The 25,484-nt window shown below is 38.4% G+C and overlaps 1 protein-coding gene across 8 annotated transcripts in view; it reads left to right on the plus strand.

Annotated features, from left to right (window-relative positions):
* atxn10 (ataxin 10) overlaps nt 1–25,484 on the plus strand; it is a 320,589-nt gene that overhangs the window by 58,998 nt on the left and 236,107 nt on the right. For 4 of the 8 annotated variants that reach the window (XR_006314466.2, XM_043709270.2, XM_043709266.2 and 1 more), the window contains exon 9: nt 315–484. Coding sequence is in view for 6 of the 8 variants with exons in the window: in XM_043709270.2 (XP_043565205.2) it covers nt 315–484 (170 nt within the window). In the remaining 2 variants the exon portion in view is untranslated. Of the gene's footprint in view, nt 1–314; nt 485–1,022; nt 5,182–13,025; nt 13,095–25,484 lie in introns of those variants that run through there. The other 4 variants (XR_006314464.2, XM_043709265.2, XM_043709269.2 and 1 more) reach the window with 2 other exon arrangements.

Genomic DNA, 25,484 nt, shown 5'->3' on the forward strand with positions numbered 1-25,484 from the left:
TGGATTTAGAAGTTGAGGGAACAAATGCCAAAACATTCAGATTGTAATATACATGTTAACGTAACATAAAACATTAGCAGTTTTAGATCTATTTTTAACTGTTTACTTAAAATTATATGTATATAACTAGTACATATTGCAAATTGTGAAAAGCATTATGAAAAAAACTGCAGGACCAATAACTGACAAATGAAGATTGGAGAAACATAATGCATTTTTGACACAAAAATGGCATTTTTATTTAAGATTGAACATTAATGCAAATATGAGACATCATATTAATATTTTCTCTTGAATATCACATTCTGTTCTAGATCTTTTATATCAGACGCATCTTGCAGGCAAACAGCAACAGAATATTTTCAGCATAAACCAATCTTTATCATTCACTGACCAGACCTTCCACCCTGCTGTTGGTTTTAAAGCTCATTTGATCCATCTCATTGGAAATCTTTGTTATCACAACAATGAAAACCAAGATAAGGTGAGAATTTGTAAAGTAAGACTTTTGTTTATAAAAAAATGGCTTAGTTGTGTTTCTGAAATTTTTGGAGACATTAACTTCTGATTCAAGGAAGAACAACACCATTTTAATTTTATTATTCAAGATCTTCAAGCCATTGCAACAATGTGTTTCATTGTGTTCTTATGTGAGCTCTTCAGTTCTTAAAGAAGGAAAGGCCAGACATCTTAGTAACTGTTAAATTATGTTTATTGTTACATGATGCATGATGGTAAGGCCAAGAAGGCTCCAAGCTGCATAGAATCCAATTTCATTGTAAAACACTAACACAAGATCACAGAAATTACAGTGACGTTGCAGCTTAACTCATGCTCATCTATATATTCGTTCAACTGTTTCACAACCTTCCCCATGTGACACACCAAAAGCATTTTTCCAATTTCCAACTAAACATAATGTGTTAACACTATTAGCTGAAACATTGAACAAAAGGCTTCCCCTTTATGACTGACTGACTGTATTTCAACACCATCTTTTCCTGAAGTCCTTTTCTCAACAGATCCACGTGTTGTGAAGATGTCTCAAATTGCTGAGCTGGTCATTCAGTGTGGTTTAAGACAAAAACAGCAAGAAGACTGAAATCACTCTTTCACCAACAAAAACAAAGAACAGGATGAGTGACAACATCCCGAAGTTCAAAGCACTGAAAGAATAACTGACCACTGAACATTATTTCTTTCATGATATCTTCGAGTGAGTAGAAGATTTGACAATAAAAGAAGTTGCATTTGTCAAAGAAGTAAAGAGTATCATCATTCAGTTGAATATCAGAACAAAATCTTGAGATTCCTATGCCATATTTTCTATTCTAGGACAAAGGGATGAGTCAATTTTCAAGAAGACTGCAATGGATAAATTGACTTCTTCACAGAATGCAAAAGGTGCCAGTTACAACACTGGCTGTTAAGTGCTATTAAGCAACATCTGCTCAGCAATAACCTGTTCAAAAATGCCCAGTTTGGGTTCTGCCAGGGCCACTCAGCCCCAGACGTCATTACTGCCTTCATTCAATTATGAACAAAAAAGCTGAATTCCAGAAATAAGGTAAGAGTGACAGCCATTGACATCACGGCCGCATTTGATCGAGTATGGCATCAAGGAACCCTAGCAAAACTGGAATTAATGGGTATCATAGATAAACTCCTTGCCGGTTGGAGTCATGCCAAGCACAAAGCCTGTCCACCATCTGCAAGACACAAATCAGGAGTGTGATGAAAAACTCTCCATTTGCTTGGATGGGTGCAGCTCCAACAGCACTCCAGAAACTTGGCACCGTCCAGGACAAACAGTCTTGATTGGCACCACATCCACAAGCAATCATTCCCTTGACCACTGACATTCAGCTGCAGAATATACTACCTACAAAATGCACTGCAGAAATTCACCAAAGATCCTTGGTGAGTACCTTCCAAACCCATAACAGCTTTCAACTAGAAGGACAAGGGCAGCAAATACATGAGAACACCACCAGCTGCAAGTTCCCTCCAAGCCACTCACCGTCCTGACTTGGAAATATATCCCCATTTCCTCACTGTCGCTGGGTCAAAATCCTGGAATTTCCTGCCTAAGGGCATTTTGGGTCAGGGAGACCTACAGCAGGAAGACTGCAGTCGTTCAAAAAGGCAGCACACTACCTCCTTCTCAAGGGCAACTAGAGATGGGCAACAAATGCTGGCCCAAGCAGCAACACACATCCTGTGAGTGAATACATGTTTTTAAAAAAAAAAGTGAAGAGTCAACAATAATCTCTTCAACCATTGCACTGAAAAGCAAGTAAGACTGCATCCGAAAGCCGTCATAAACCATTTTGGATGAAGGAATAAATAAGAAGAACTTCCGAATCGCTGACTGGCACGTCTGGTAGTGTCCCTGGAATACTAGTTCAAGACTAAAGATTTTCTGGGCTCTTGTACAAAAGTAGAGCATCAGTCCAGTTTTTCAGTCTGGTTGAAGAACCTTACTGCATATACGGAGTGTTCTGTTCCCTGTAGTTTTGGGCAGTTTCACCAGGCACACTTTGCATGCGCCAAGTGAAACAGCAATACCATCGCCTCCTTACAGTGAAAACTACTCGAACTTCCCATCTCTACTTCAACATGTAATACCCTCCTTATTTGTACTGCCAGTCATGCAGTCAGACTTCACTGAAGAATAGCTGAAGAATTCTGCCCCTTTGATCTGGAAGTGTATCACATGAATTATGATATATAGCATCTAGAACTTGAGAGTCAGGTTCTAGTTGGTCACATCCTTTCCAACTCAACACATTTCTCCGATGCTGCAAGATGTAAATCTGGTCCTTAATAACTTTACAATTGTAGATAATTATTACTTAATTACAGTCTTCATGAGTGTGGCCTCTCAGATGCTGGATCTTGACTTTTGACAGCTAAAGGCAGATGGCCTTTTCAAATGCAGCCCTGAGACAATTCTGTCCCAGTGGAACTCTATCTTGTTTACCATCTAAGTGCTTTCATTAGTAGTGAAGAGTCCTGAAGAGGTGGGGACTGCTGAGCTGGTGTGAATGTGCTGCCACTTCAGAATTTACCTCACATTGCCTCATTTTGGGTAAGTCTTCAAGTACTTCACACCATTTTTGAAGCCTGTTGAAGATAGCAGTAATTTCAGATTCGGAAACAAGAAAACTTTACTATCAGAATTTTTGACTTTCAATATGACCACATCATATTTTGTTGTAAGACCAACAATATCTACTTGACCAGAGGTCAAAGACCATTATTTCTGCTTGTTCAATTTGCTGAACTCTCCTTTATTTGGAGGGTGATTTGTATGATTTACTTCTAAAGGATGTTCTCTCATTGCAGAATTTTTGATCGTAGCCACATCTGTCATGGAATGCCCTATCATGAACTATCTTGTCACCCATGATTCGTCCTTCCCATTACAATATCAACACTTCAAAATAATAATTCTTGCTTTTTCTCGCTTTTGACTAACTTCTTGTTGGGCAAGGGTCTTAGGGCCTAAATCACTCACTGGCTCAAACCAGGCTTCAGTCTTACATTGAATCATCCATTCTCACCCATTGCCATTATTTTGCATTCATCCGTTCTTGTGCACTGACTCACTTGTTGGAAAGTCAGCCCTTGTTATGACTGAAATAAATCAAGGAGGTTACTGTCAAATATCCAAAAGACCTCATCTCTCAAACTGAGTCTTTGCATGAATTAGCGACATTATACAATTCTTTGGGATCTACTGAGATTACTGAATGCTGAGACCCGTGGGCTGACTGTACAGATTTGACACCAAAATCCTCAGGACTGACTGAACGTCTGCTAAGGTTTCATCAACACTTAGCCTGAAAAGGATCTTTTTGGTATTGGATCCGTTGCACACAAGTACTTACTCACCTGGAGCTGTTGCTGTTTCAAATGGAGATCTGAAATGATTCTATACCTGTGTAACTCCATCTTGATACTATCCAAGAGCTCTCATCGGTATTGAGAAGCCCAGAAATGATGGGGACTATTGAACTGGTGTAAGCATGCTGCCCTTTAGGATATACCTCACTTTTGAATCTTCTTTTGAATCCTTTTGCCTCAGTTCCTCAGATTCTTCTGGAAAAAAAGAAACCATGTATCTTAGACTGATACCTTAGTCCTAGTCACCAGTTTTCGTCATGTTCTCCTAAGTTCTTAGGATCTGAGCTTGTTTTCACATCCAAAGCCTAACCATCTTAAACTGCTTCATCAATGACCTTCCTTCCATCATAAGGTCAGTGGTGTGGATGTTTGTTGATCATTGAACAACGTTCAACACCATTCATGACTCCTTGGATTCTGAAACAGTCCATATCCAAATGCAGCTAGATCTAGACAGTATCCAGGTTTGACTTGACAAGTGGCAAGTAAGCATTGTGCCTCATGAGTGCCAGGCAATGTCCATCTGCAACAAAAGAAAATGCAACTTTTGCCCCATGTATTCAAGGCATTACTGTCACTATTCTCCCACTATCAACATTCTGAGGGTCACCATTGACCAGAAGCCGAACTGGACTAGTCATACAAAAGTGGTTGCAAGAGCAGGTCAGAGGCTGGAACTCCTGCATTGAATAACTCACTTGCTGATTTCCCATAGCCTGCCATAGAGTGTGATGGTATTCTCCCATTTGGATGAGTGCAGCTTCAGCAGCATTCAAGAAGCTTGGCGCCATCAAGTGCAAAGCAGCCGGCTCTCCTCCACCAGCACATAGCGGCAGTACAAAATGCACTGCAGAAATTCACCAAGTCTTCTTCAAAGGCATCTTCCAAACTCATGGCCACTATTGTCATATTGTGTGTGTAATGTAACAAATGGCATTCAAACAAATCATGACCCCTGGCAAATTATATGTTGAATGTGGCTTCCTGTCAATTAAAGCCGAGGCATTGAATAGATGTTGCATTCAGTAACTGGTAACTTGGCAGTATGGGGCAGAAAAATTTCTAACCATTGTCAGGCTACAGCGTTATCATAAGGAGATCTTTTCTTTCATACTACACAGAATTGTACAATTGATATTCAGTTGAAATTTCTACTGGATGCTAAAACTATTTCTCTTTTGACTCTGGTTTACAAGTATTAGTGATTTTTGACATTCTTTTAAAAAATGACAAATTATCCTTTGGTACATTATAAGCTGGTTGGTATTGTGATGCAATTCTTGCTCACTGTTTTGAAGCTCATTTGACTGAATGGAGGAAAATAAGGCTTCATAAAATTGAAAATTGGAATGAAAAGCAACTGGATGGAAAATGTGACATATTAACTGGTTATTCTGAGAATGAGTGTGAGAGAGACTGTAAATTGTATTATTTACAAGTAGGTATCTTCAGGTATTCGCAGGAATAGAAAGGTTTTAGAGGGATTTGGGCCAAATGCTGGCAAATGGCCCAAATCCCTCTAAATTTAGGATATCTGGTCAGCATGGAGGAGTTGGACTAAATGGTCTGTTTCCATGCTGTACATCTCTGACTCTACAATTCAAGAATATTTAAATGGAGAGAAGCTGCAACAAAAAGGGACTTGGGGTACTTATGCACGAATCTCAAAAAGCTAACAGCAGGTAATCATGAAGGCTAATGGGATGTTGAACTCTTTATCAAAGAGTATGGAGTATAAAATTAGGAAGTCTTAATGCAACTGCACACCGTGCTGGTAAGACCACATCTGCAATACGTAGAGCAGCTTTGGTCCCTTTACTGAGGAAATTATCATTTTATTGGAGGCAGTTCAAACAAGGTTCACTCGAATGATCCCTAGTATGGAGGGATTGCTTTATGAGCAAAGGCTAAACAGATTGAGACTGTACTCGCTGGAGTTCAGAAGAATGAGAAGTGATCTCATTGAAAGATATTGGATTCTTAAAGGTCTTGACAGGATAAATGTGGAGAGGATATTTCCCCTCTTGAGAGAGTCTAGGACCAGAGGGCATAGTTTTACCAATAAGGGGCACCAATTTAAGACTGAAATGAGGAGGAATTTCTTCCTTGAGAGTTGACGGACTTTGGAACTTTTTGCCACAGAGCGCTGTGGAGGCAGAGTCCTTTAAGGCTGAGATAGTCACACCCTTAATCGGTAGGGAATCAAGGGAACAAAGGAACGGGCGTAGGCTATGCAGCCCCTTGGGCCTGTTCCACCATTGAGTGAGACTGTGACTAATCAAAGAATAGAGGTTTATGGGGTAAATGCAGGAAAGTGGATGTGTGGAATTTTTGATCAGCTCTGATCCTGTTGAATGGTGGAGCAGGCTCAAGGGTTCAAATGCCTATTCCTGTTTCTATTTGTTACGGTCTTATTCACAGAGTAATCAGACGGGAAATATTAAATAAGTGTCAGCAGGCAAGCTCAATAAGAGGGGATTGGGGTATGTATAGTTCAATAATTGTAAAATGTTTTAACTCTGTCACTTTAGGCACAAACTTTTTATATTGCACACGTGGGATATAAATCTTCTTTTTTCAAAACTCCTTCAGTTCATGGCTTGAATAACTCTGACCTGGACTGGTTGGACTGAACAGATTGTTTCTGTCTTGTATATTTTACATAATTCCACATAATGTTCTTTGTTCTGACATGTTTTCTGTGTGGCCCTGAAATGTAAAATTCTCGAGGGGGATGGTTTGCTCCGTTTAAAAGAAATGTTGACAAGACTGCACATGATTCTATTGCAACTCTACCTTCACTATAATTAGAATGAGGTTTGCACTGGTTGCTTAAATTAATAAATCAAGTTGTCTTGCATGTGGTAGTGTATGAAATTAAAGTGGCTGTTGAATGGAACCAGAATAATAAATAGCCTGTTTTTCAAATAAACTTGAGATGGAACAAAATACTTAATTGAGTTGTGTGCATGATTCCTAAAGTTTTTAAGATTATAAATGATGAATATTCAAAGCAAATCCCATATCTAATATGCTTCGTAGAAACAATGCTGGTTCTATTTACCTGCAAAATCCACAGCCTCTCATTATTAACAAATAAACAAAGTCAACTGATTTGTTACTCTTTTTCTTTCATCGCTTTTTGTTATCTGGATATCTTGTGACATTTCATTCAAATAAATTTGAAATTATCAGTTCCTTTTCAGGTTCAGGGAGAAAGTTTTGTGTGAGGTGTGAATGGAATTTTACAGCTGATGTTTGAAACAGCACAACTAGAGATGTAGTGAATAAACTGGCTAGGTTTTTTTAACTTCTTCCAGACAACTTTTATTTGTGTTTCTTGCAATGCAGTTGAAGAGAAAAGCTTTTAGTAATGTTTCTAAGGAAAGACTAGAGCTAGTAAGGAGGACTGTTGTGGGAATTACATGTCAGAGGACTTGATGGGCATAATGTTGCAGAAATAGGGGACATAACTGATGTGCTGAAATAAGTTGAAAATTAAAAACAGTAAGTAGTGAAAAATGAGAAAAATAAAATTCTTTCACTTTGTATGAATGGCTTTTGCATATTCAGGACATCAAAAGCACTTCATAACAAAAATGTTCTTCTCAAGTGTAATCACTGACATGTTGCCCAACATTAGTATTGCAAGGACTCTCAAACACAAATAAGATAAATAACCATGTCATCCGTTTTGATGCTGTTGGTTTAGGGCTCTGAGAGAAGTCCCCTCATCTTCAATAAGTGTCATGGCAACTTTTATGTCTACTTGAAAAGGCAGACAAGGCCTTCATGTAATGTTCTATTTGGAAGGTATTACTTCTCAAAGTACTGCCTGTATTATATTCTCAAAGATCAGAATTCTGAACAAAGCTGGCACATGAAGAAAATTAAAAAGCTGGAGATCTTGAGATTGGAAGGAACCATTTTGTTTGTATTGAGGGGAAAACATCAAACCAAGTTGGAAATATCATTGAAAATAGTGAAAAAGGGAAAACAGGAACTGGGGAAAATTGATACAATCAGAATATAAAGATGTAGCTGTTAGGGAGAGATAGAAATGTCTGGTGAGAAATTTGCTGTGAAGTCAGACATGGATCATTTTCGGAGAGACAGAGATGAAGTTAATTCAGTATTTCTTAAAGGGTCTCCTGCTGACCCAATCTGGAATACCAAGCAAGGATAAAAACTTGAAGCTAGATGTTACGAAATTGAGAAGATAATCTGAGTTGTTTCAGGGATTAAAGACAAATTGGAGGTCCGTGATCTGAATATTTCAAAGCTTTGGCTTATGGCAACAACATCGTATTTTTGGAAACTTAAATGGCAATGAAAAAATAAGTATCATTGTATAATTATTGGTATATAGGTTGTTGACCAATTCAAATTGGACATCTTATTTTAAATTGTACTTAGAAGTAAAACATCCATTTGGAGTGGGCAATATAGTCTCTCTTAGTAACTAGGGATAACTGTAAAATTTCCAAAACGATTCAGATACATAGTGGTGGAGAAACATCTTCAATCATCTACAGTAAGTAAAATAATCCTGATTTACTACTCTAGACTGCATTGATTGTGCACTAGTTTAGACCTTGAAAGTCATTACTAATTTTACTTTGCATTCTTGGCATACAGCCTGAATGTATAACAGTATTGCCCAGAAGCCCATGTGAAGGGTGTGTAGAAAATGAATTGTGAAATGAGGAAAATACTAAGGGCAGGGTACTTTTAGAAAAATGTTTATTTTGAACTGCACTCCTGCAAAATATTGTTCACAGGCATGCCTAAATTTCAATTCATGTCAGTAATTGAGTCCATCATTCTGAAGAATATAAGTGGATCCTTTAATTTACAATCCAACTAAAACTCTTTTCTTTGTCTCAATTCTAAAAACATAACATAATCCCTTCAGACCAGTTAATAAACTCTATAAGAGAAAAATAAAATGCTGGAAATAGTTAGTATAGAGTCATAGAGATGTATAGCACGGAAAACCTTCAGTCCAACTCATCAATGCTGACCAGATACCTTAATTAATCTAGTCCCATTTGCCAGCACATGGCCCATATCCCTCTAAACCCTTCCTATTCATATAACCATCCAGATGCCTTTTAAATGTTGTAATTGTATCAGTCTCCACTACTTCCTCTGGCAGCTCGTTCCATACACACACCACCCTTTGCATGAAAAGGTTGCCCCATAGGCTCCTTTTAAATCTTTCCCCTCTCACTCAAAACCCATGCCCTGGGTTCTGGGCTACTCCATTCTTGTGTATTTGTCGTGCAACATCGCTGAAGAGAGAAACTGAGTTAACATTTCAAGATAATTATCTTTCATTTCAATTGAAAATATAAAGTACAGTGATGTCTCAAATCCTGGTGTCCAGAAACTGGATTCTTTCAGAATGTGTAATAAGAAGTATTTTCATGACATTGTTTTCTATTTACCGCTCGTCATGAATGTGGATCCTGGTTGCTTTTATATCTTGGCAGCTTTCTGCCTAAAACATGGCTGTGTCCACAGTCTAGGATATGATTACAGGTACAGACTATTTGTAATATTTGTCAGAACAAGTGACATATTTAATATTACTGACTTTGACAGCTGTATTGAAGTGTATTTTTGAGCAACAGCCGGATGTCTACTATGACGCTATGAAAATTTAAAGGAATAATTTAATTGAGTAAAATAAGAAAAGTTTTGGTTGTACAACTTGACAGCTTCTGCATTTGTGCAGTGTGGCACCAGATATGTTACGTGCTTCAACAGTTGCATGTCAGTTCCATTCCCATGCTCCAAGCAGTCCTTGACCCCACTCCATCTGATTCAGCTTTAACCAATCCACCCAATTTGAAACTCTGAACTATCCAAAATCTGGAACAAAGAGGGACTAAATAGTAAAAGATGTGTGGTACACTGTCAAAGTGACTGGTCATGAGACAAAAAGCAAAAGATGTGTCCAGAAAAGGTATAAATGATCGTACAATGAACAGCTGCCAACCAAAAGCAGAAAAATGGCAGAATAAAATCAAAATCTAAAAATGGAAACAAAATGGGAAGAAATTATGGTCTGACATTGTTAGATTTATGTTGAATTTGGAAATCTATAAAGTGCCAGGATTCGAACCAAGGTTCCCAGAACATTAACATGGGTCTTAGGATTAACAGTCCAGTGATAATACTACTAGGCTGACCTTCCCTAAATTCAGTATCATTAGAACACTGCAGAAGGCCAAGGTCAGAAAAATGAAAGTGAAAGCAGATCAAAATGGCAGGCGACCGGAAGCTCCGGGTCACACATCAATTGAATGAAGATGTTCACAATGTAGCCAACCAATCAACCTTTGGTCTTCCCTTTGGGGAGCAGATTTCCATCATTTGCTATTTTGCTTTTGAATAACATGTTGATCTTTAATAAGCATGGTAAGAGTCAGTGTATTTTGCAAAATCTCAAATTTTATAACATTTACTTGCTAACACTGTGCTATTGAATATCTTTTGAAAGCATTGTTTCTTTGATAGCCTCTTGATCCATGGTATTGGCTGCACTCTAATACTTTGTCTAAATGGTCATTCTGAAATAGGCTGATGAACTATTTGATAATTTTATCTCTATTATATGTTCGTATGACGATACTGTGACATCTGGCAAATGTTCAGGAACAGGAGCCAGACTTGATTCATTTTATCCCTTGTTAGCACAGGTGCCAACAAGAGTTGTTGCAGTCAATCTTGAATAATTTTTAATCTCATTTGAGCGTGTTATAGCCTTTAAATTTATTCATTCGTAACATTAGTAGGAGCACTAGGACTTGCTTGGCCCTATCTCTTATTGACATTTTCAAAATGCCGCCTAATAATGTGATGTAAATTTGTTCATTATAGTCAAAGATGTTAGTGTCGTGTGATAAGTACATGTTCCTTGTGATTTATTTATGTTCACTGTTCCTGGATCATAAAATATAGGATTATGATGCTACAAATTTCACAGTGTTAATTTAGCTTTCATGATCAATATAAATTATTTCTGAAATCTATTGGTTTTATTTCGTGGGATTTGCATGTCACTGCCAGCATTTTATTGTCTATATCTAATTTCCTTTAAGAAGGTAGTTAGCAACCATGAGCCGCTGCAATTAATCAGGTTCACGTACACTCTCGCTGTCGCTAGGAATGAAGTGACAGGAATAGTTTATTCTTATTTCTCATTTGTGGAATGTGGGCTTCACTGGCTGGGCAAGCATTTGTTGCCAATCCCCAGCTGACCTGGCGAAGGTGGTGATAAATTTCCTCATTGAACCATTGTAGTCCATTTGGTGTTGGTACACCTACAATGCTGTTCGGGAGGAATTTCCAGGATTTTGACCCAGTGACAGTGAATCAATGGTGATATATTTCCAAGCTAGGATAGTTGGTAGCTAGGTGTTGTTGCAGTTGGTGTTGACCCCATGAATCTATGCACTTGTTGTTTGAGATAGAAGTCCTCATGGGTGTGGAAAGCACAGAAGATCTTTGGTGAATTTCTGCATTGCATCTTGTAGATAGTACACACTGCTTTGACTGAGCATTAGTGGTGGTGGGAGTGGATGCTTACGGATATGGTGCCAATCAAGCGGGTTCCTTTGTCCTAGATGGTGTCAAGCTTCTTAAGTGATGGAGCTGCACTTGTCCAAGGAAGTGAAGTGTATTCCATCATACTCCTAATTTGTGCCTTGTGGATGGGCAGATTTTGAGGAGTCAGGAGGTGAATTACTTGCTACAGGTTTCCTAGCCTCTGATCTACTCTTGTAGCCACAGTATTTAAATGGCTAGTTAATTCAGTTTCTGATTATTGGTATCTGTCAGAATGTCATCGGTGGGGGACTCAGAGATGATAATGCCATGGAAGGTCATAAGGTGATGATTAGATTTTCTTTTTTGTTGCTGATGGTCGCTGCTGGCAGTTGTGTGGCATTTGGGCATGGACTGCTTCTATATCTGGGGAGTCACAAATGGTGCTAAATATTGTGCAATCGTCATCGAACAACACCACTTCTCACCTTATATTGGGGGGAGTAGGATTTAGTTGAAGATGATAGGTCCTTGGATATACTATTCTGGAAAGGTGTGGACAGAAATGTCCTGGAATTGAGATGACAAGCCTCTAACAGCCATCTTCCTTAGTACTCACTATGACTCTGGCCATTGCAGAGTTTTCTTTATAGTTTCCATTGATTCCTGTTTTACAAGGGTTCTTAATGTCGAACTTGGTCAAATGGGACCTTAATGTCAAGGGCAGTCATCTTGCACTTCACCTGTGGAGTTCAATTCTTTTGCCCCTGTTTGAACCAAAGCTTCCACTACCTTCGTGGCAGAGAATTCCAAATATTAATTGACTCTCTAACCCCAAAAAACTGTGAAATCCTGTGCCACCCCAGTTCTAGTTTCCAGCATGAAGGGAAGCATTCTTTCAGCATCTACCCTGTAAAGTATTAACTCCATTAAGTGTCTGCACAACCTACTCAACATTCTCTCATAAGACTGCTCTTTGGACCCAGAAAGCATCTTCATGAACATTCTCTGAACTGCCTTTGGCAACTATATCCCTCTTGAAGAAGGTAACATACTTAGAAAGTCCTTGAGACTTATTGTAGTGATACGTAAGGTTTCATGAATGCTTTATACAGCTGCAGCAATTTTCATTACTTTTATGTTCCCTCTCCATTGTAATAAAGTCCATTTGCCACTTAAGTTGCATGCTGTTACCTGCATGCTAAGGTTTTTGTGTTTGAAGTATAAGGTCATCCTGATCCCTCTGCTCCTCTGCATACTGCTGTCTCTCCATTTAAATAATATTCTGCTTTTCTCCTCTTATCAAAATGGATAAACTCAAATCTCAGTGGTGCTAACCACTGAGCCAATGTGCAGCCTGGCAATTGGGAAGAGTGCACCAATAATCAAACCCCACTGTGACACAAACCATCACAAATGTGTGACTATCTAAAACTTCCAAAGTGATTAATTTGCCTGACTGACTGGCAGTTAAGAATTTTTAAAAGCAATTCATACAAACTTTTGTCATGAACAGGAAATGTCTAGTTATTGTAAATGTCTTACTCTTTAACAAATGGCAGAGAACAAAGAAAGGATTGACTCTCCAGCATCTGCAGTTCTCACCATCTCTAAGGATTGCTAATTTACAGGTATGTGGTTTAAACTGTACCCTTTAAACACCAAATACACACGCAATCACTCATGAATATGATAGACAAAAGGCAGATGGTTTGACACATAGGTGGAAAAATATAGATGGAGAATGTGGATAGATTAAGTTGTCTCTCTCAGTTCTTTTCATTTTAGCAATGATAACACAAAGTTGTCACTAGAATGGTCAGTTCACTTTGATAATGGAGTGGACCCAGTTTTTTTTTTTATTGTATTAGAATCTTTCTTATAAGTTACTTTTTCTGCCTTCTCACTTCGAGAGAGAGAGAGATGAAAGATGTTTTCTGCTTGCTGGATGTGGATGGTTTTGTCTGTGCTTCTCCCACTGTTCTGCAGCTCAACGAATCTAAGGGCTGGCATCTAGCAGTTTTTTTTCTTAAGTCAAAAATTCCTGATCCAATCTGGTGAAAAATCTAGCAGCCTCTCTGCTGCAAAAGCAACATAGACATGTACAACTAAAAATCTGTATCACTTGACTTTTTCCAAATTGTAAACCCTGTCTCGTATAGCAATGTCCAATTCCTGTTCCAATTACGGCAGACTTGAAATGTTAACCCTGCTTTATTCCCTCAGCTGCTGCCAGACATGAATTTCGCCAGTAATTTCTGTTGTTGTGTCAGATCTCCAGGATCTGCAATTCTTTGCTTTATGTTCCTTTAGTTGTTAGAAATGTTTAAAGGAGAGACCATACTCGACCTGTTTGCACTTAGAAAATGTAAAACAAAATATCTGCTGTTGGATATGCTTTCACGGATGGGCAACACTTGCTGAATAATCCTCAGTTTGTGGAATGCTACATTGACAACGAATTTTAAATAAACTGCTGAACTTGGAAAATTGCTCATTTAGAACTGCTAAAAGTGCAGAGATATGTTTCCTGGAAACAGAAGGAAATCATTCAAGCATTACACCTCTTTGTGCAGCTAAGATGTTGGTTTCTTGTTTTATCTTAAAAATTGGAACTTCTCTGATTGTACCAATACTTCAGCAAAATACTAAAGTGTCAGTCCAAAAAAAGAAGACGTAGAGAATACAGTCAATAGATTAGCTGACAATATGAAGAAACGGCAAGAATGTTAGAATCCTGTCTTGAAATTTGGTATACAGTAGTTGTACCATCCTCTTGCTGTGTATTATTTTCATTTGAGGGCTTTTATTTGGCTTTCATTGCTGTTTCTTCCACTGAAGTGAGAGTAAATCTCATCTGATGTTACTTAACCTCATTTTTTATAACCCTTTTAATATCTTATTTACCAAAATATTTGGTCATGCAAATACAAAGGAATAGTTTCTCTAATTTTACCAACACTTGGAGTATTCCTGTTAATAAATGAGGGTGCTGTGGTAATGTTAAATATGCCTAGTAATGTCAGAGTTCATAATAATTTGGTGGTCATGATTTTTGCAAAATGTTAACACAATAGTTCTTTTGTGAAAGGAGTGCTTGTAATTTAAAAGCTTTTCTTCTCTCCCATGTCTAGCAATGACTTACTTCAGGGCATTTTGGTCTATTATCTTGAACTTTTATTAGATGTGGTCAAAATTTAAATTGCCAAACTTAAGAAGAATTCTTGTGTCCATCTGATTTGTGCAATTAGATTTGAGTTATGTGCATTAGTACTGTGTGTATTATTGTATTTTTTTCTGAATTCATTACGCTTTATCTTAAGCGTTTTTCTCTTAAGCACACAATCTCATCATTTGAATGTAGGTTTTGTGTCAGCTGTTTCAACTGTGAAAATCAGTTGTATTAGGATAAAGCAATCAAATGAAAACTATGTATGCAACTTCACTGTAGTAATTGATTTTCTGGTATGGTTTTAAATTATATTGTGATATTATGAAGAGTTTTTTAAAATCAAGTCATTGTTGAGGCCACATGTACCTAATGTTACCAAAAGTATACTGTCTTGTGAGATTGTGTGATGTAATTTGTTCTTTGTAGGTAGTCAGCTTGGAGCCATTGATCAGGAATTCTGGAGCTCTGTTTGAAAGAGTGGTTTAAAACTGCTAATAATGAGTGCTAAGTAGACTGGCAGAGGCTGAAAGAACACAGCAAGCCAGGCATCATCAGGAGGTAGAGAAGTCGACATTTCAGGTGTAATCCTCCTTCAGGACTGGGCCCAGTCCTGAAGAAGAGTTACACCTGAAATGTTGACTTCTTCACCTCCTGATGATGCCTGGCTTCCTGAGTTCTTCCAGCCTCCTGCCTGTCTACTTTGAATTCCAGCATCTGCAGTTTTTTTGTTTCTAATAATAATGCGTGCTAATCCTTCAAGTCTATAGCCTTTTGTATTGGCTACGGATAACTGAGGAAGTGAATCTAGTCATTGATTTTTTAAAAATATAATTTGGACATTTAACGAAAAGTGTTATTCCATTCCTTGTTGGCATAAAAAAATCAAATTAAGTTTCTTTAAAGACAGTGACGCAGACAGATGGTATTAAGAATGACAACACAAAAGAGCTAAATGTCTATGCAGCTGAAACATTAGTATTGAATCTGTTTTGACATAGGATTTGAGTGACAGCAATACCTTCCATCACTTGGAACAAAATGCCTTCCTAAAATTATAGAGCCATAGAAAAGTTACAGCACAGAGGAAGGCTATTCAGTCAATCATATCAATGCCAACTGAACTAGATCTTTCAAATGAATCGAATTTAAGTCACCCACCACCCTCCCAATAGAACTTTTTTTTTCTCATGTCCCCTTTAAACCTTCTACTGATCACCTTAAATCAGTGCCTCATGATAATTGACCCCTCCACGAGGAAAAACAGATTTTTCCTGTCCAGTGTATCCAGCCCCTCATTATTTACAATTGAATCACTCACTCAGTGTCTTCTGTTCCCTGTTGCAATATAGTGACTAGAACTGGACACACAACCTCAGCTGTACCTAACCAGTGCCGTACAGAGTTCCAGCATTTTGCCCTTTTTTTTAATTCAATACTTCATCCAATGAAGGAAAGCATCCCATATGCTGCCTTTACCACCTAACTAACTGACCTGCCATCTTCAGAGATATGTGGACATGTACTCTAAAGTTTCTCATTTCCTCTAACCCTCTCAATAACCTCCCATTTATTGTACATTTCCTTGCTTTGTTTGCCCTTCCCAAATGTATAACCTTTTTCTCTGGAACGGTCCCATTTACAGAGAAATCTCAATTATCCGAAGGACTCAGGCAGGGAGTATTTCGTTCAGTTTATCGAATGCTGGATGATATAGTTTCGCCGAGCACTGGGACCTTGCAATCTTGCCGGATAACCCTATATTTGGATAATCGAATGTTGGGCAAACCATTGATCTCATCCCACAGTCAACCTTTTCCCTATCAACGACCCAGCCAATTTTTGTGTTGTTTTCAAATTTCTCAATCTTGCTTCCGCATTTAAGACTAACTCACACAGTCAGAAACAAACTCAACAGTCCCGTTGAACACTACGAATGCCTTCCATTCACATAAGCATAAGTCAACCATTACCTTTTTGTTTCCTGTCACTGCACAAATGTTAGATCCAATTTGCCATATTTCCCTGTATTTCATGGGTTTTACTTTTTTTTTTGACAAGTCTGACTGCTGGGGCCTTGCTAATGCTGTACTAAAGAACATGCAGATAACACCCACTGCACTACCCTAATCAATCTTCATTATTTTCTTCAAAATTCAGGCCTTCTCTTAACAAAACTATGCTGACAATTAATGATTAATACATTCTTTTCCAAGTATTAGTTATTCCTGTCACCCAGTATTGATTATATCATTTCTCACCATTGTGGTCAGGCTAACTAACCTATAATTATTTGGCGATCCTTTTGTACCTTTTTTGAATAATGGTACAACATTTGCATAACCTCTAATCCTCTAGTATTTCATCTCTGTCCATTGAGGATTACAAAATGATCCCAGGGGCATTCTCGCGAAGTTTGCCGATGATACGATGATATGAAGTTAGGTGGACAGGCAGGTAGTACTGAGGAAGTGGGGAGGCTACAGAAGGATCTAGACAGGTTGGGAGAGTGGTCCAGGAAATGGCTGATGGAATTTAACGTGAGCAAGTGCGAGGTCTTGCACTTTGGCAAAAAGAATAAAAGCATAGACTACTTTCTAAATGGTGAGAAAATTAATAAAGCCAAAGCACAAAGGGATCTGGGAGTGCTAGTCGAGGATTCTCTAAAGGTAAACATGCAGGTTGAGTCCGTGATTAAGAAAGCGAATGCAATGTTGTCTCTTATCTCAAGAGGGTTGGAATATAAAAGCAGAGATGTACTACTAAGACTTTATAAAGCTCTGGTTAGGCCCCATTTGGAGTACTGTGTACAGTTTTGGTCCCCACACCTCAGGAAGGACATACTGGCACTGGAACGTGTCCAGCGGAGATTCACACGGATGATCCCTGGAATGACAGGTCTAACATATGAGGAACGGCTGAGGATACTGGGATTGTATTCGTTGGAGTTTAGAAGATTAAGGGGAGACTTAATAGAGACGTACAAAATAATACATGGCTTGGAAAAGGTGGATGCTAGGAAATTGTTTCCGTTAGACAAGGAGACTAGGACCCGTGGACACAGCCTTAAAATTAGAGGGGGTCATTTCAGAACAGAAATGCGGAGACATTTCTTCAGCCAGAGAGTGGTGGGCCTGTGGAATTCATTGCCATGGAGTGCAGTGGAAGCCGGGACGCTAAATGTCTTCAAGGCCAAAATTGATAGATTCTTGTTGTCTAGAGGAATTAAGGGCTACGGGGAGAACGCTGGTAAGTGGAGCTGAAATGCGCATCAGCCATGATTGAATGGCGGAGTGGACTCAATGGGCTAAATGGCCTTACTTCCACTCCTATGTCTTATGGTCTTATGGTAAGCAGTCCACTTTTTCCAGATCATTTCTTAGCTTTGTAAAGTCTGCTTTCTCCAGGTTTAATTTTTTTACTCATGTACAATCTTTATTCCTTCTCAACAATGATGCTAAATCTAACATATTTTGATCACTGACCCTAATATGGTCACCCTATGCTACTTCATCCACTTGGCCAGTTCATTTCCTAACAGTAAATCTAGAATTGAACCATTCTCATTAGGTTTGTTCTGTGCTGACTTTAAAAAAATGCTTTTGAAGGCAGTTCAAAATTTTGGACACTCCGTAACTTTCACACTGTTTGTATCCCTGGATGTTTGGGTAGTTGAATACCCCACCTGTTAATGTCATGTTCTTGCACTGAGAAGTTTGCATACTTATTTGCTCTTATAACTTTGTCCGATGATTTTGAGGTCTTTAATACACATTTAGCACGTAATCCCTTTCTGTATCTTGAGCTCAAATGATATTCATAATGCTTAATTTAGTATATCACCTCTACTTATAGCTATGATTGATTCTTTAGCCAATAATGATTCACCCCTACCTTCTTTGTCCCATTCTTATTCTGCCAAAATCTCTAAATCTAGGGACATTTACCTGCTTTTCTTGCTCTTCTTTAAGACAACTTTCTGTTCTGTACTGTTGCTCTGTTCTATTGCAGGAAAAGGAGATAAACAATTGATTATTTGAATGGATAGTCGCTGGCCAAATCTAGCCTGACTCTTCCCCATGACTCTGATTTTTGATATCCAAAACATAATTTATGAATTATGCATTCAATATGTTGTTAATTTGTACCGTAGCCTTTTTGGAATGAATACTTGAGATTTGGGATACTTGTCCTTTATAATGCCTAGTGTTTTAATTATAAAGTTTTCATTATGTTGGGGGGGGGGGGGGCGGGCTTCCTGATTTTGCATTTTTTTTTGTGAAACTGGTTTCATCTTAAATTTAAGTAGAATTTGTATTAATTGTTTAAAATGTAGAATGTAATTAAAAATCAAGCTTTTAAACTTGCTTGATTTTATTTGCATTGTACCTGTTACAGTAAAAAGATTGTGAACATGGGCTTTTCACATGAGTTAAGTATTTAATTGTTATTTACCATCTATATAACAACTGAAATCTATTTTTCTCCAGTTCCAGTTTTGGCTTTTTTGGGTGGCAATGATTAAACCAACTAGCAAGCTTTTTATGTTTAGGCCCATTAAAGCCTGTGCCATTATCTTGTTGCAATTTCTGGATGTGGGCCAGCCATCTCAACATTATTTATACGAACTCCTTATGCATAACGCACTAATTTCAGCCATTAGCAGTGGTCCAAAGGCTGTCATTGTTAAAACTGTTTCCTTTTTTTTGCCATTTCATTTCTCGAAATGTTGTCAATGTAACAATACAAATTATTTCCTTTCCTATCCCTCAAGGTAATCTTCAAACATTCCTAGGTTCCATATTTGGTGTTACTCCTCATCTATCCTCTGTCCCTTTGTGATATTAAAAAAAGGTATGTGTCAGCTTTCATGCATAAAGCTATACCACAGAAGTGGTAATTCATTAGACTCAATTGGTCAGTGTTGGTATTTATGCCCCATATGAGTCTCCCGTTCTCCAACCATGGCTCTTTGATTATTTTACTTGGAAATACTTAGTAAATATTGCATTAAAGATGCTTTTATAATCAAAGTTGTGAGCAAAAGAAAACACTTGGACTGTTTGGTTGTTACCGTATTGCACCCCATTTACAAGTCATTGCATGGCTTTATTGTTTCTTATCTGTGCATACTTTCCACAGCAACCAAGGAAATTATAGGAACAAAAGAAAAATGGAATAAAAATTTTAAGAAAATTTGTACGCTGAAACAATATTGACTTTGTGCATAGCTGCTTTTGAATAGATTTTCTGTATGCCACATAGAAATTTGAATTGGTTCCATACGAATACAAGTATGTTCAAGTTGGGACAAATGATATTTTCTCATAGAATACAAGATATGAATTTTTATTTAGTTGTATCATCACAAGATGTTCAAAGCAAAAACAAGTTGAGATTTATCTACCCAAACCTGTCATCTTCAGATTTTACATTTCAGTACAAGTAATATCCATTTTATCCAGTCGAATGGAGGACACAATTATATTTTTTTGTAGCATGCCCTGACTGTGCTCAAAAAGCCTCCCTGTTCCAGTTCTGTCACCCAAATTGCAGAAGTAATTATCCACATATATGGTCAATCATAGATATGAAAAACACTATCTTTTATTATTAATGCCCTTTATTCTTGCCTTGTTGATTGGAAGAATTTATCTAAATGAAGATAAGACCTGAGACATTTTATCATCATCTGTGAATAAAACTGTTGTAGTAGTTTGATGTTATCACTGGAGGGTGCTATAGAAGGTAATACAGAAATTTAGTAATGAAATGTCTTAGATTTCAGATGTGGATTTGGCAAAAACCTGCTGAACTCAGATGATGTTAGGAATAAAGAAGTTTTATTTTATTGCATATTTTTTTTAAAAAGCATGTCAGACCTCAAATGTTTGATGAAGTATCATGTGGCAAGTAAGACCTGAAAAGCTTTGATAAAATGTACAGACGAATCCAAAGTATTAATTTCCAGTATGCAATAAAATTGAATCAATTTGCTATGTAATTTTATTTTGAATTCTTATGTTGTGGAAAGCAATTTTGGCTTCCCAAAAATTGTTCAATTGCCATGGCTACAATTTGAAGAACTGCAATCGTCTTCAGGTAGATATTTGATGGTGCCCTTTTGCAAATCAGTAGCTCCTGGTGGTGTTAGTTTTATAAGTTGTTCAAAATGTACATTGATATGAAATCCATTATTAGAAATGCTCACTTATTTTAATACTTCATTGGTGAATAAGTCAATGTGAGGTTCATTGCAAATAAAATTGAAGATAATTTTTCATGTTTGAGCCATCACGTTAAGAGTTCTATATAGCAAGAGAGGACAGGACCAGACTCAAAGTAAGTCTGAAAAATTGAATTTTTTTCAATATTCATTTTTCTACAGTCAACTTTAATGTTTCCCTTTGGAGAGTGAATCATTGTCTTAAACACTTGAATAGTGTATCTGTGGTTTGAGATGGTGAAACCTTAGTCCCATCCAGTGAAATAGGATGTGTTTTGTTTCATTGTTTAGTTAGTGCACAATTTGCAGTTTTGTTTCTAAACTTGAAGCAGCTCAATTTTGGGTTTTACTGTTTTGAATACAACTCCTATTTACACCGCAGGCAGCTGTCTAACTTGGCTGGGTTTTGCATGTTTAGTTCCATATTAACTCTAAAATTAATTGTTACTGTTTTATGTTGGTTATATGGGTTAGCAAACTGGATGATTGGAGCGATATTACAACTCCCATAACACCTGTCTCAAAATTATCTTGAACCGGTAAAAACATTCCTACTTTGTTCTTAGATTGATGGCAATTTAATTTGGGTTCCTCAGGAGTCATAGCTTTGAACTGCTCCATCCCTTATTGTCCTTGAAAATGTGTTAATGAGCTGTCTTCTTGAACCGTTGTAATCCATATACTGTAGGTAATTCAAAAATGTCGTTACGGCGCTAACTCCAAGATTTTGACCCAAAGACATTGAAGGATCTGTAATATATTTCCATGTCAGGATGGTGAATAATTTGGAAAGGAATGTGCAGATAGTGGTATTCCCTTCTGCTGACTTTGTCCTTTGAAATGGAAGTTGTCATGGGTTTGGAAGGTGCTGCCTTAGGAGCTTTCATAAATTTCTGTCGTGCATCTTATAGATTGTCCTGGATGGTGTCAAGCTTCTTGAGTGTTGGAGCTGCACATATCCAAGCAACTGGGGAGTATTCCATCACACTCCTGACTTAAAGATTGGAGAGTCTTTGCAAAGCCAGAAAGTCAGTTAGTCACTGCCTAGGCTCTGAAATGCTCTTGTAACCACTATATTTATATGGTTAGTCCAGTTGAATTTCTGGTCAATAGTAACTTCCATGACGTTAATAGTCGGTTGGGGGTGGTGGAGGAGGAGTTTTCAGTCATAGTAAGTCCATTGAGTGTCAAAAGGTCATGGTTAGATTGTCTCTATTTACAGATGATGTTTGCCTGGCATTTGTGTGGCACAAATGTTACTTACTTACCACTTTTCATTCCAAACTTGATTATTGTCCATGACCTGTTCCATTTGGACATGGATGGCTGTGGAGTTGTGATGTTGAACATTCTGCATTCATCAGCAAACTTCTCCACTTCTGACTTTGTGGATGGTGAGAAAGTTGTTGATGAAGCAGCTGAAAATGGTTGGGCCTCGGACACTACCCTGAGGAATTCCTGCAACGATGTGTGGGAGCTGAGATGATTGATCTCCAACAAACACCACCATCTTTCTTTATGCTAGGTATGACTCCAGTAAGCAGAGAGTTTTCCCCGATTCCCATTGACTCCAATTTTGTTTGGTGTCCTGATGCCACAATCAAACAAGTGCAGCCCTAATGTCAAGGGCAGTTTTTCTGTACCTGGCTTTTTTGTCCATGCTTAAATCAATTCTGCAATGAAGTCAGCAGCTGAGTGGCCCTGGCCCTGGATGAACCCAAACTGAGCATCATTAAGCAGATTATTGTTGAGCAGCAGCTGCTAGATAGCACTGATGATGACACCTTCTGTCACTTTACTGGTGATTGAGAGTAGATGATGGGGTGGTAATTGGCCCAGTTGGATTTGTCCTGCTTTTTGTGACCATGACATAACTGCACAATTTTCCACATTGGTAAAAGCCAGTGTTGAAGCTATACTGGAACAATTTTTTGACTACTGCTGTCTGTCTGATATGTGATCTATGTGATCTCAAAAGTGGTTTCTCCTGCCATCAATAAGATGTTGTTTGGGGGTATATTTTGGCCACAATTGTACATCCCTATCTGGCATAAGAGTAAAACAGGGAAGAGGGCTCCACCATGGCTAACAAGGGATATGTTAAAGTCAAATAGGACGTATATAAATTGGCCAAAAAAAGCTGAAGACTGGGAAAAATTTAAAATTTGGCAGAGGAGGGCAAAGGGTTTAATTCAGACAGGGAATATAGAATATACAAGTAAGCTTGCAGAAAACATAAAAACTGACTGCAAAATCTTCTATAAATTTGTGAAGAGAAAAAGACTGGTGAAGAAAAATATAGGTCCCTTGCAGTTAGAATCAGGTGCATTCATAATGGACAACAAAGAGATGGCAGACCAGTTGAACAAATACTTTGGATTTGCCTTCACTAAGGAGGATACAAATAACCTTCAGAAAATGATAGAGAACAGATGGCCAAGCCTAAAGGAAGAACTGAAGGAAATCCGTAGTAGTCAAGAAATTGGGAAGATTGATAGGATTAAAACCAATAGGCCCCAAGGGCTTGATGCTGTGAATCCCAGAGTACTTAAGGAAGTGGCCCTACAAATAACAGATGCATTGGTGATCATTTTCCAGCATTCTGTAGACTCTGGAAGAGTTTCAATATCACCCACTCTTTAAAAAAGGAGCAAGAGAGAAAATGGGGAATTATAGACCAGTTAGCTTGACATTGGTGGTGGGGAAAATGCTGGAGTCTGTCATTAAGGATGTAATAACTGACCATTTGGAAAGCAATGACAGAATCCGCCCTAGTCAGCGTGGGTTACTGAAGGGGAATCTCATGCTTGACAAATCTTCTGGAACTTTTTGAAGATGTGACCATTAGAGTGGACAAGAGTGAATCAATAGATGTTGTGTATCTAGACTTTCAAAAAGCTTTTGACAAGGTTCCACAAAAGAGATTAGCAAGGAAAATTAGAGCTCATGGCATCGGAGTTATGTATTGTTATGGATAAAGTACTGGTTGGCTGATAGGAAGCAGACAGTTGGAATAAATATGTCCTTTTCAGAGTGGCAGGCAGTGATGAGTGGGGTGTGGCAGGGTTCAGTGCTGGGACCTCAGCTGTTCACGATATACACTAACGATTTGGACAAAGTTGAACGCAATTCCTCCAAATTTGCAGATTTCACTAAGCTGGGTGCAGTATGTATTGTGAGGAGGATGCTAATCCACCCCCTCAACCCCCTTCACTATAGTCCTGTTTTTCTTCAGCTCTTGTATAAAGCAGCTGTCGGGACTCATTGAGAAAAAAGTCATGACAGCTTGTCCTCATTGGGAGCAGTCAACGAGTTCAATGGGAAATCGTTGACTGAACACTTTCTCCCCAATCTCCCTTCTCGGAGTTTGGCGATCCCAGACATTGGTGTAATTCCCGCTGTCTGTGCAAATCCAGTCTCTGGGTGACTTGAACAGACTTACTGAGTGGGCAAATACTTGGCCAATACAATGTAATGTGTGAATAAACGAGAGGTTATCCACTTTAGTCACAAAAACAGGGAGGCAGATTATTATCTGGTGGTAGTTTAGGAAAGTGTGCAATGCATTGAGACCTGGGTTTCATGGTGGAACAGTCGCTGAAAGTTGGCGTGCAAGTGCAGCAGGCAGTGAGGAAAGCTAATGGCATGCTGGCCTTCATAACAAGAGGATTTGAGTTTTGGAATAAGGATGTCTTGCTGCAGTTATACAGGCCTTGGTGAGGCCACACCTTGTGTATTGTGTGCAGTTTTGTTCTCATGGTCTAAGGAAGGACATTCTTGCTATTGAGGGAGTCCAGCAAAGGTTCACAAGACTGAGTAATGGGATGGCAGGACTGATGTATGAGGAAAGACTGGATGGCCTAGGTTTGTTTCACTGGAATTTAGAAGAATGAGGGGGAATCTCTTGGAAACAGTCCTGATGGGACTGGACAGGTTAGATGCAGGAAGAATGTTCCTGATGGTGGGGATGTCCAGAACTAGGGGTCACAATCTAAGAATAAGGGTAAGCCATTCAGGACTGAGGAAGAAGAATTCCTTCACCGAGAATGAACCTGTGGAATTCTGTCCTGCACAAAGCTGTTGGAGCCAGTTCACTAGATATATTCAAGAGGGAATCTCAGTGGCCCTTGCAGCTAACAGGATCAAGGAGTATGGGAAGAGGGTGGCAATGGGATACTGAGATTATGTGATCAGCCACAATCGTATTGAGTGGTGGTGTGGTTTTGAAGGGCCGAATCGCCTTCTCCTGCACCTATTTTTCTATGTTTCTATGTTTTAATAAAACTGGAAGAGCTCCCCATCTTGTGTTTGAAATAGTCCTATGTATTCTGTTTTATTTTCTAATAGGAGAAAGTGAGGACTGCAGATGCTGGAGATCAGAGCTGAAACACATTTTCCAGCATCACATTTTCAGCTTTATTTTCTAATAGTTCATGGGAATATGTATAAAATTTATGGTGGCACATGGTAGTGATGGGATCGTGAGAGATTAGAAGATGAATATTATTGTGTCTCAACTGTAGAGCACATTGAGGAAGGTGAAGGTGAGATCAAAAAGGAATTGACTGGTGTAATACAGTCAATTCCACGTTTTAATTTGCCTTTTAAATTTGTTTCTGCCCACAG

This window comes from Chiloscyllium plagiosum, unplaced genomic scaffold (genome assembly GCF_037043375.1).
Source record: "Chiloscyllium plagiosum isolate Xiang-an unplaced genomic scaffold, Cpla_swu_hap1 HiC_scaffold_19, whole genome shotgun sequence".
NCBI classification, from domain to species: Eukaryota; Metazoa; Chordata; class Chondrichthyes; order Orectolobiformes; family Hemiscylliidae; genus Chiloscyllium; species Chiloscyllium plagiosum.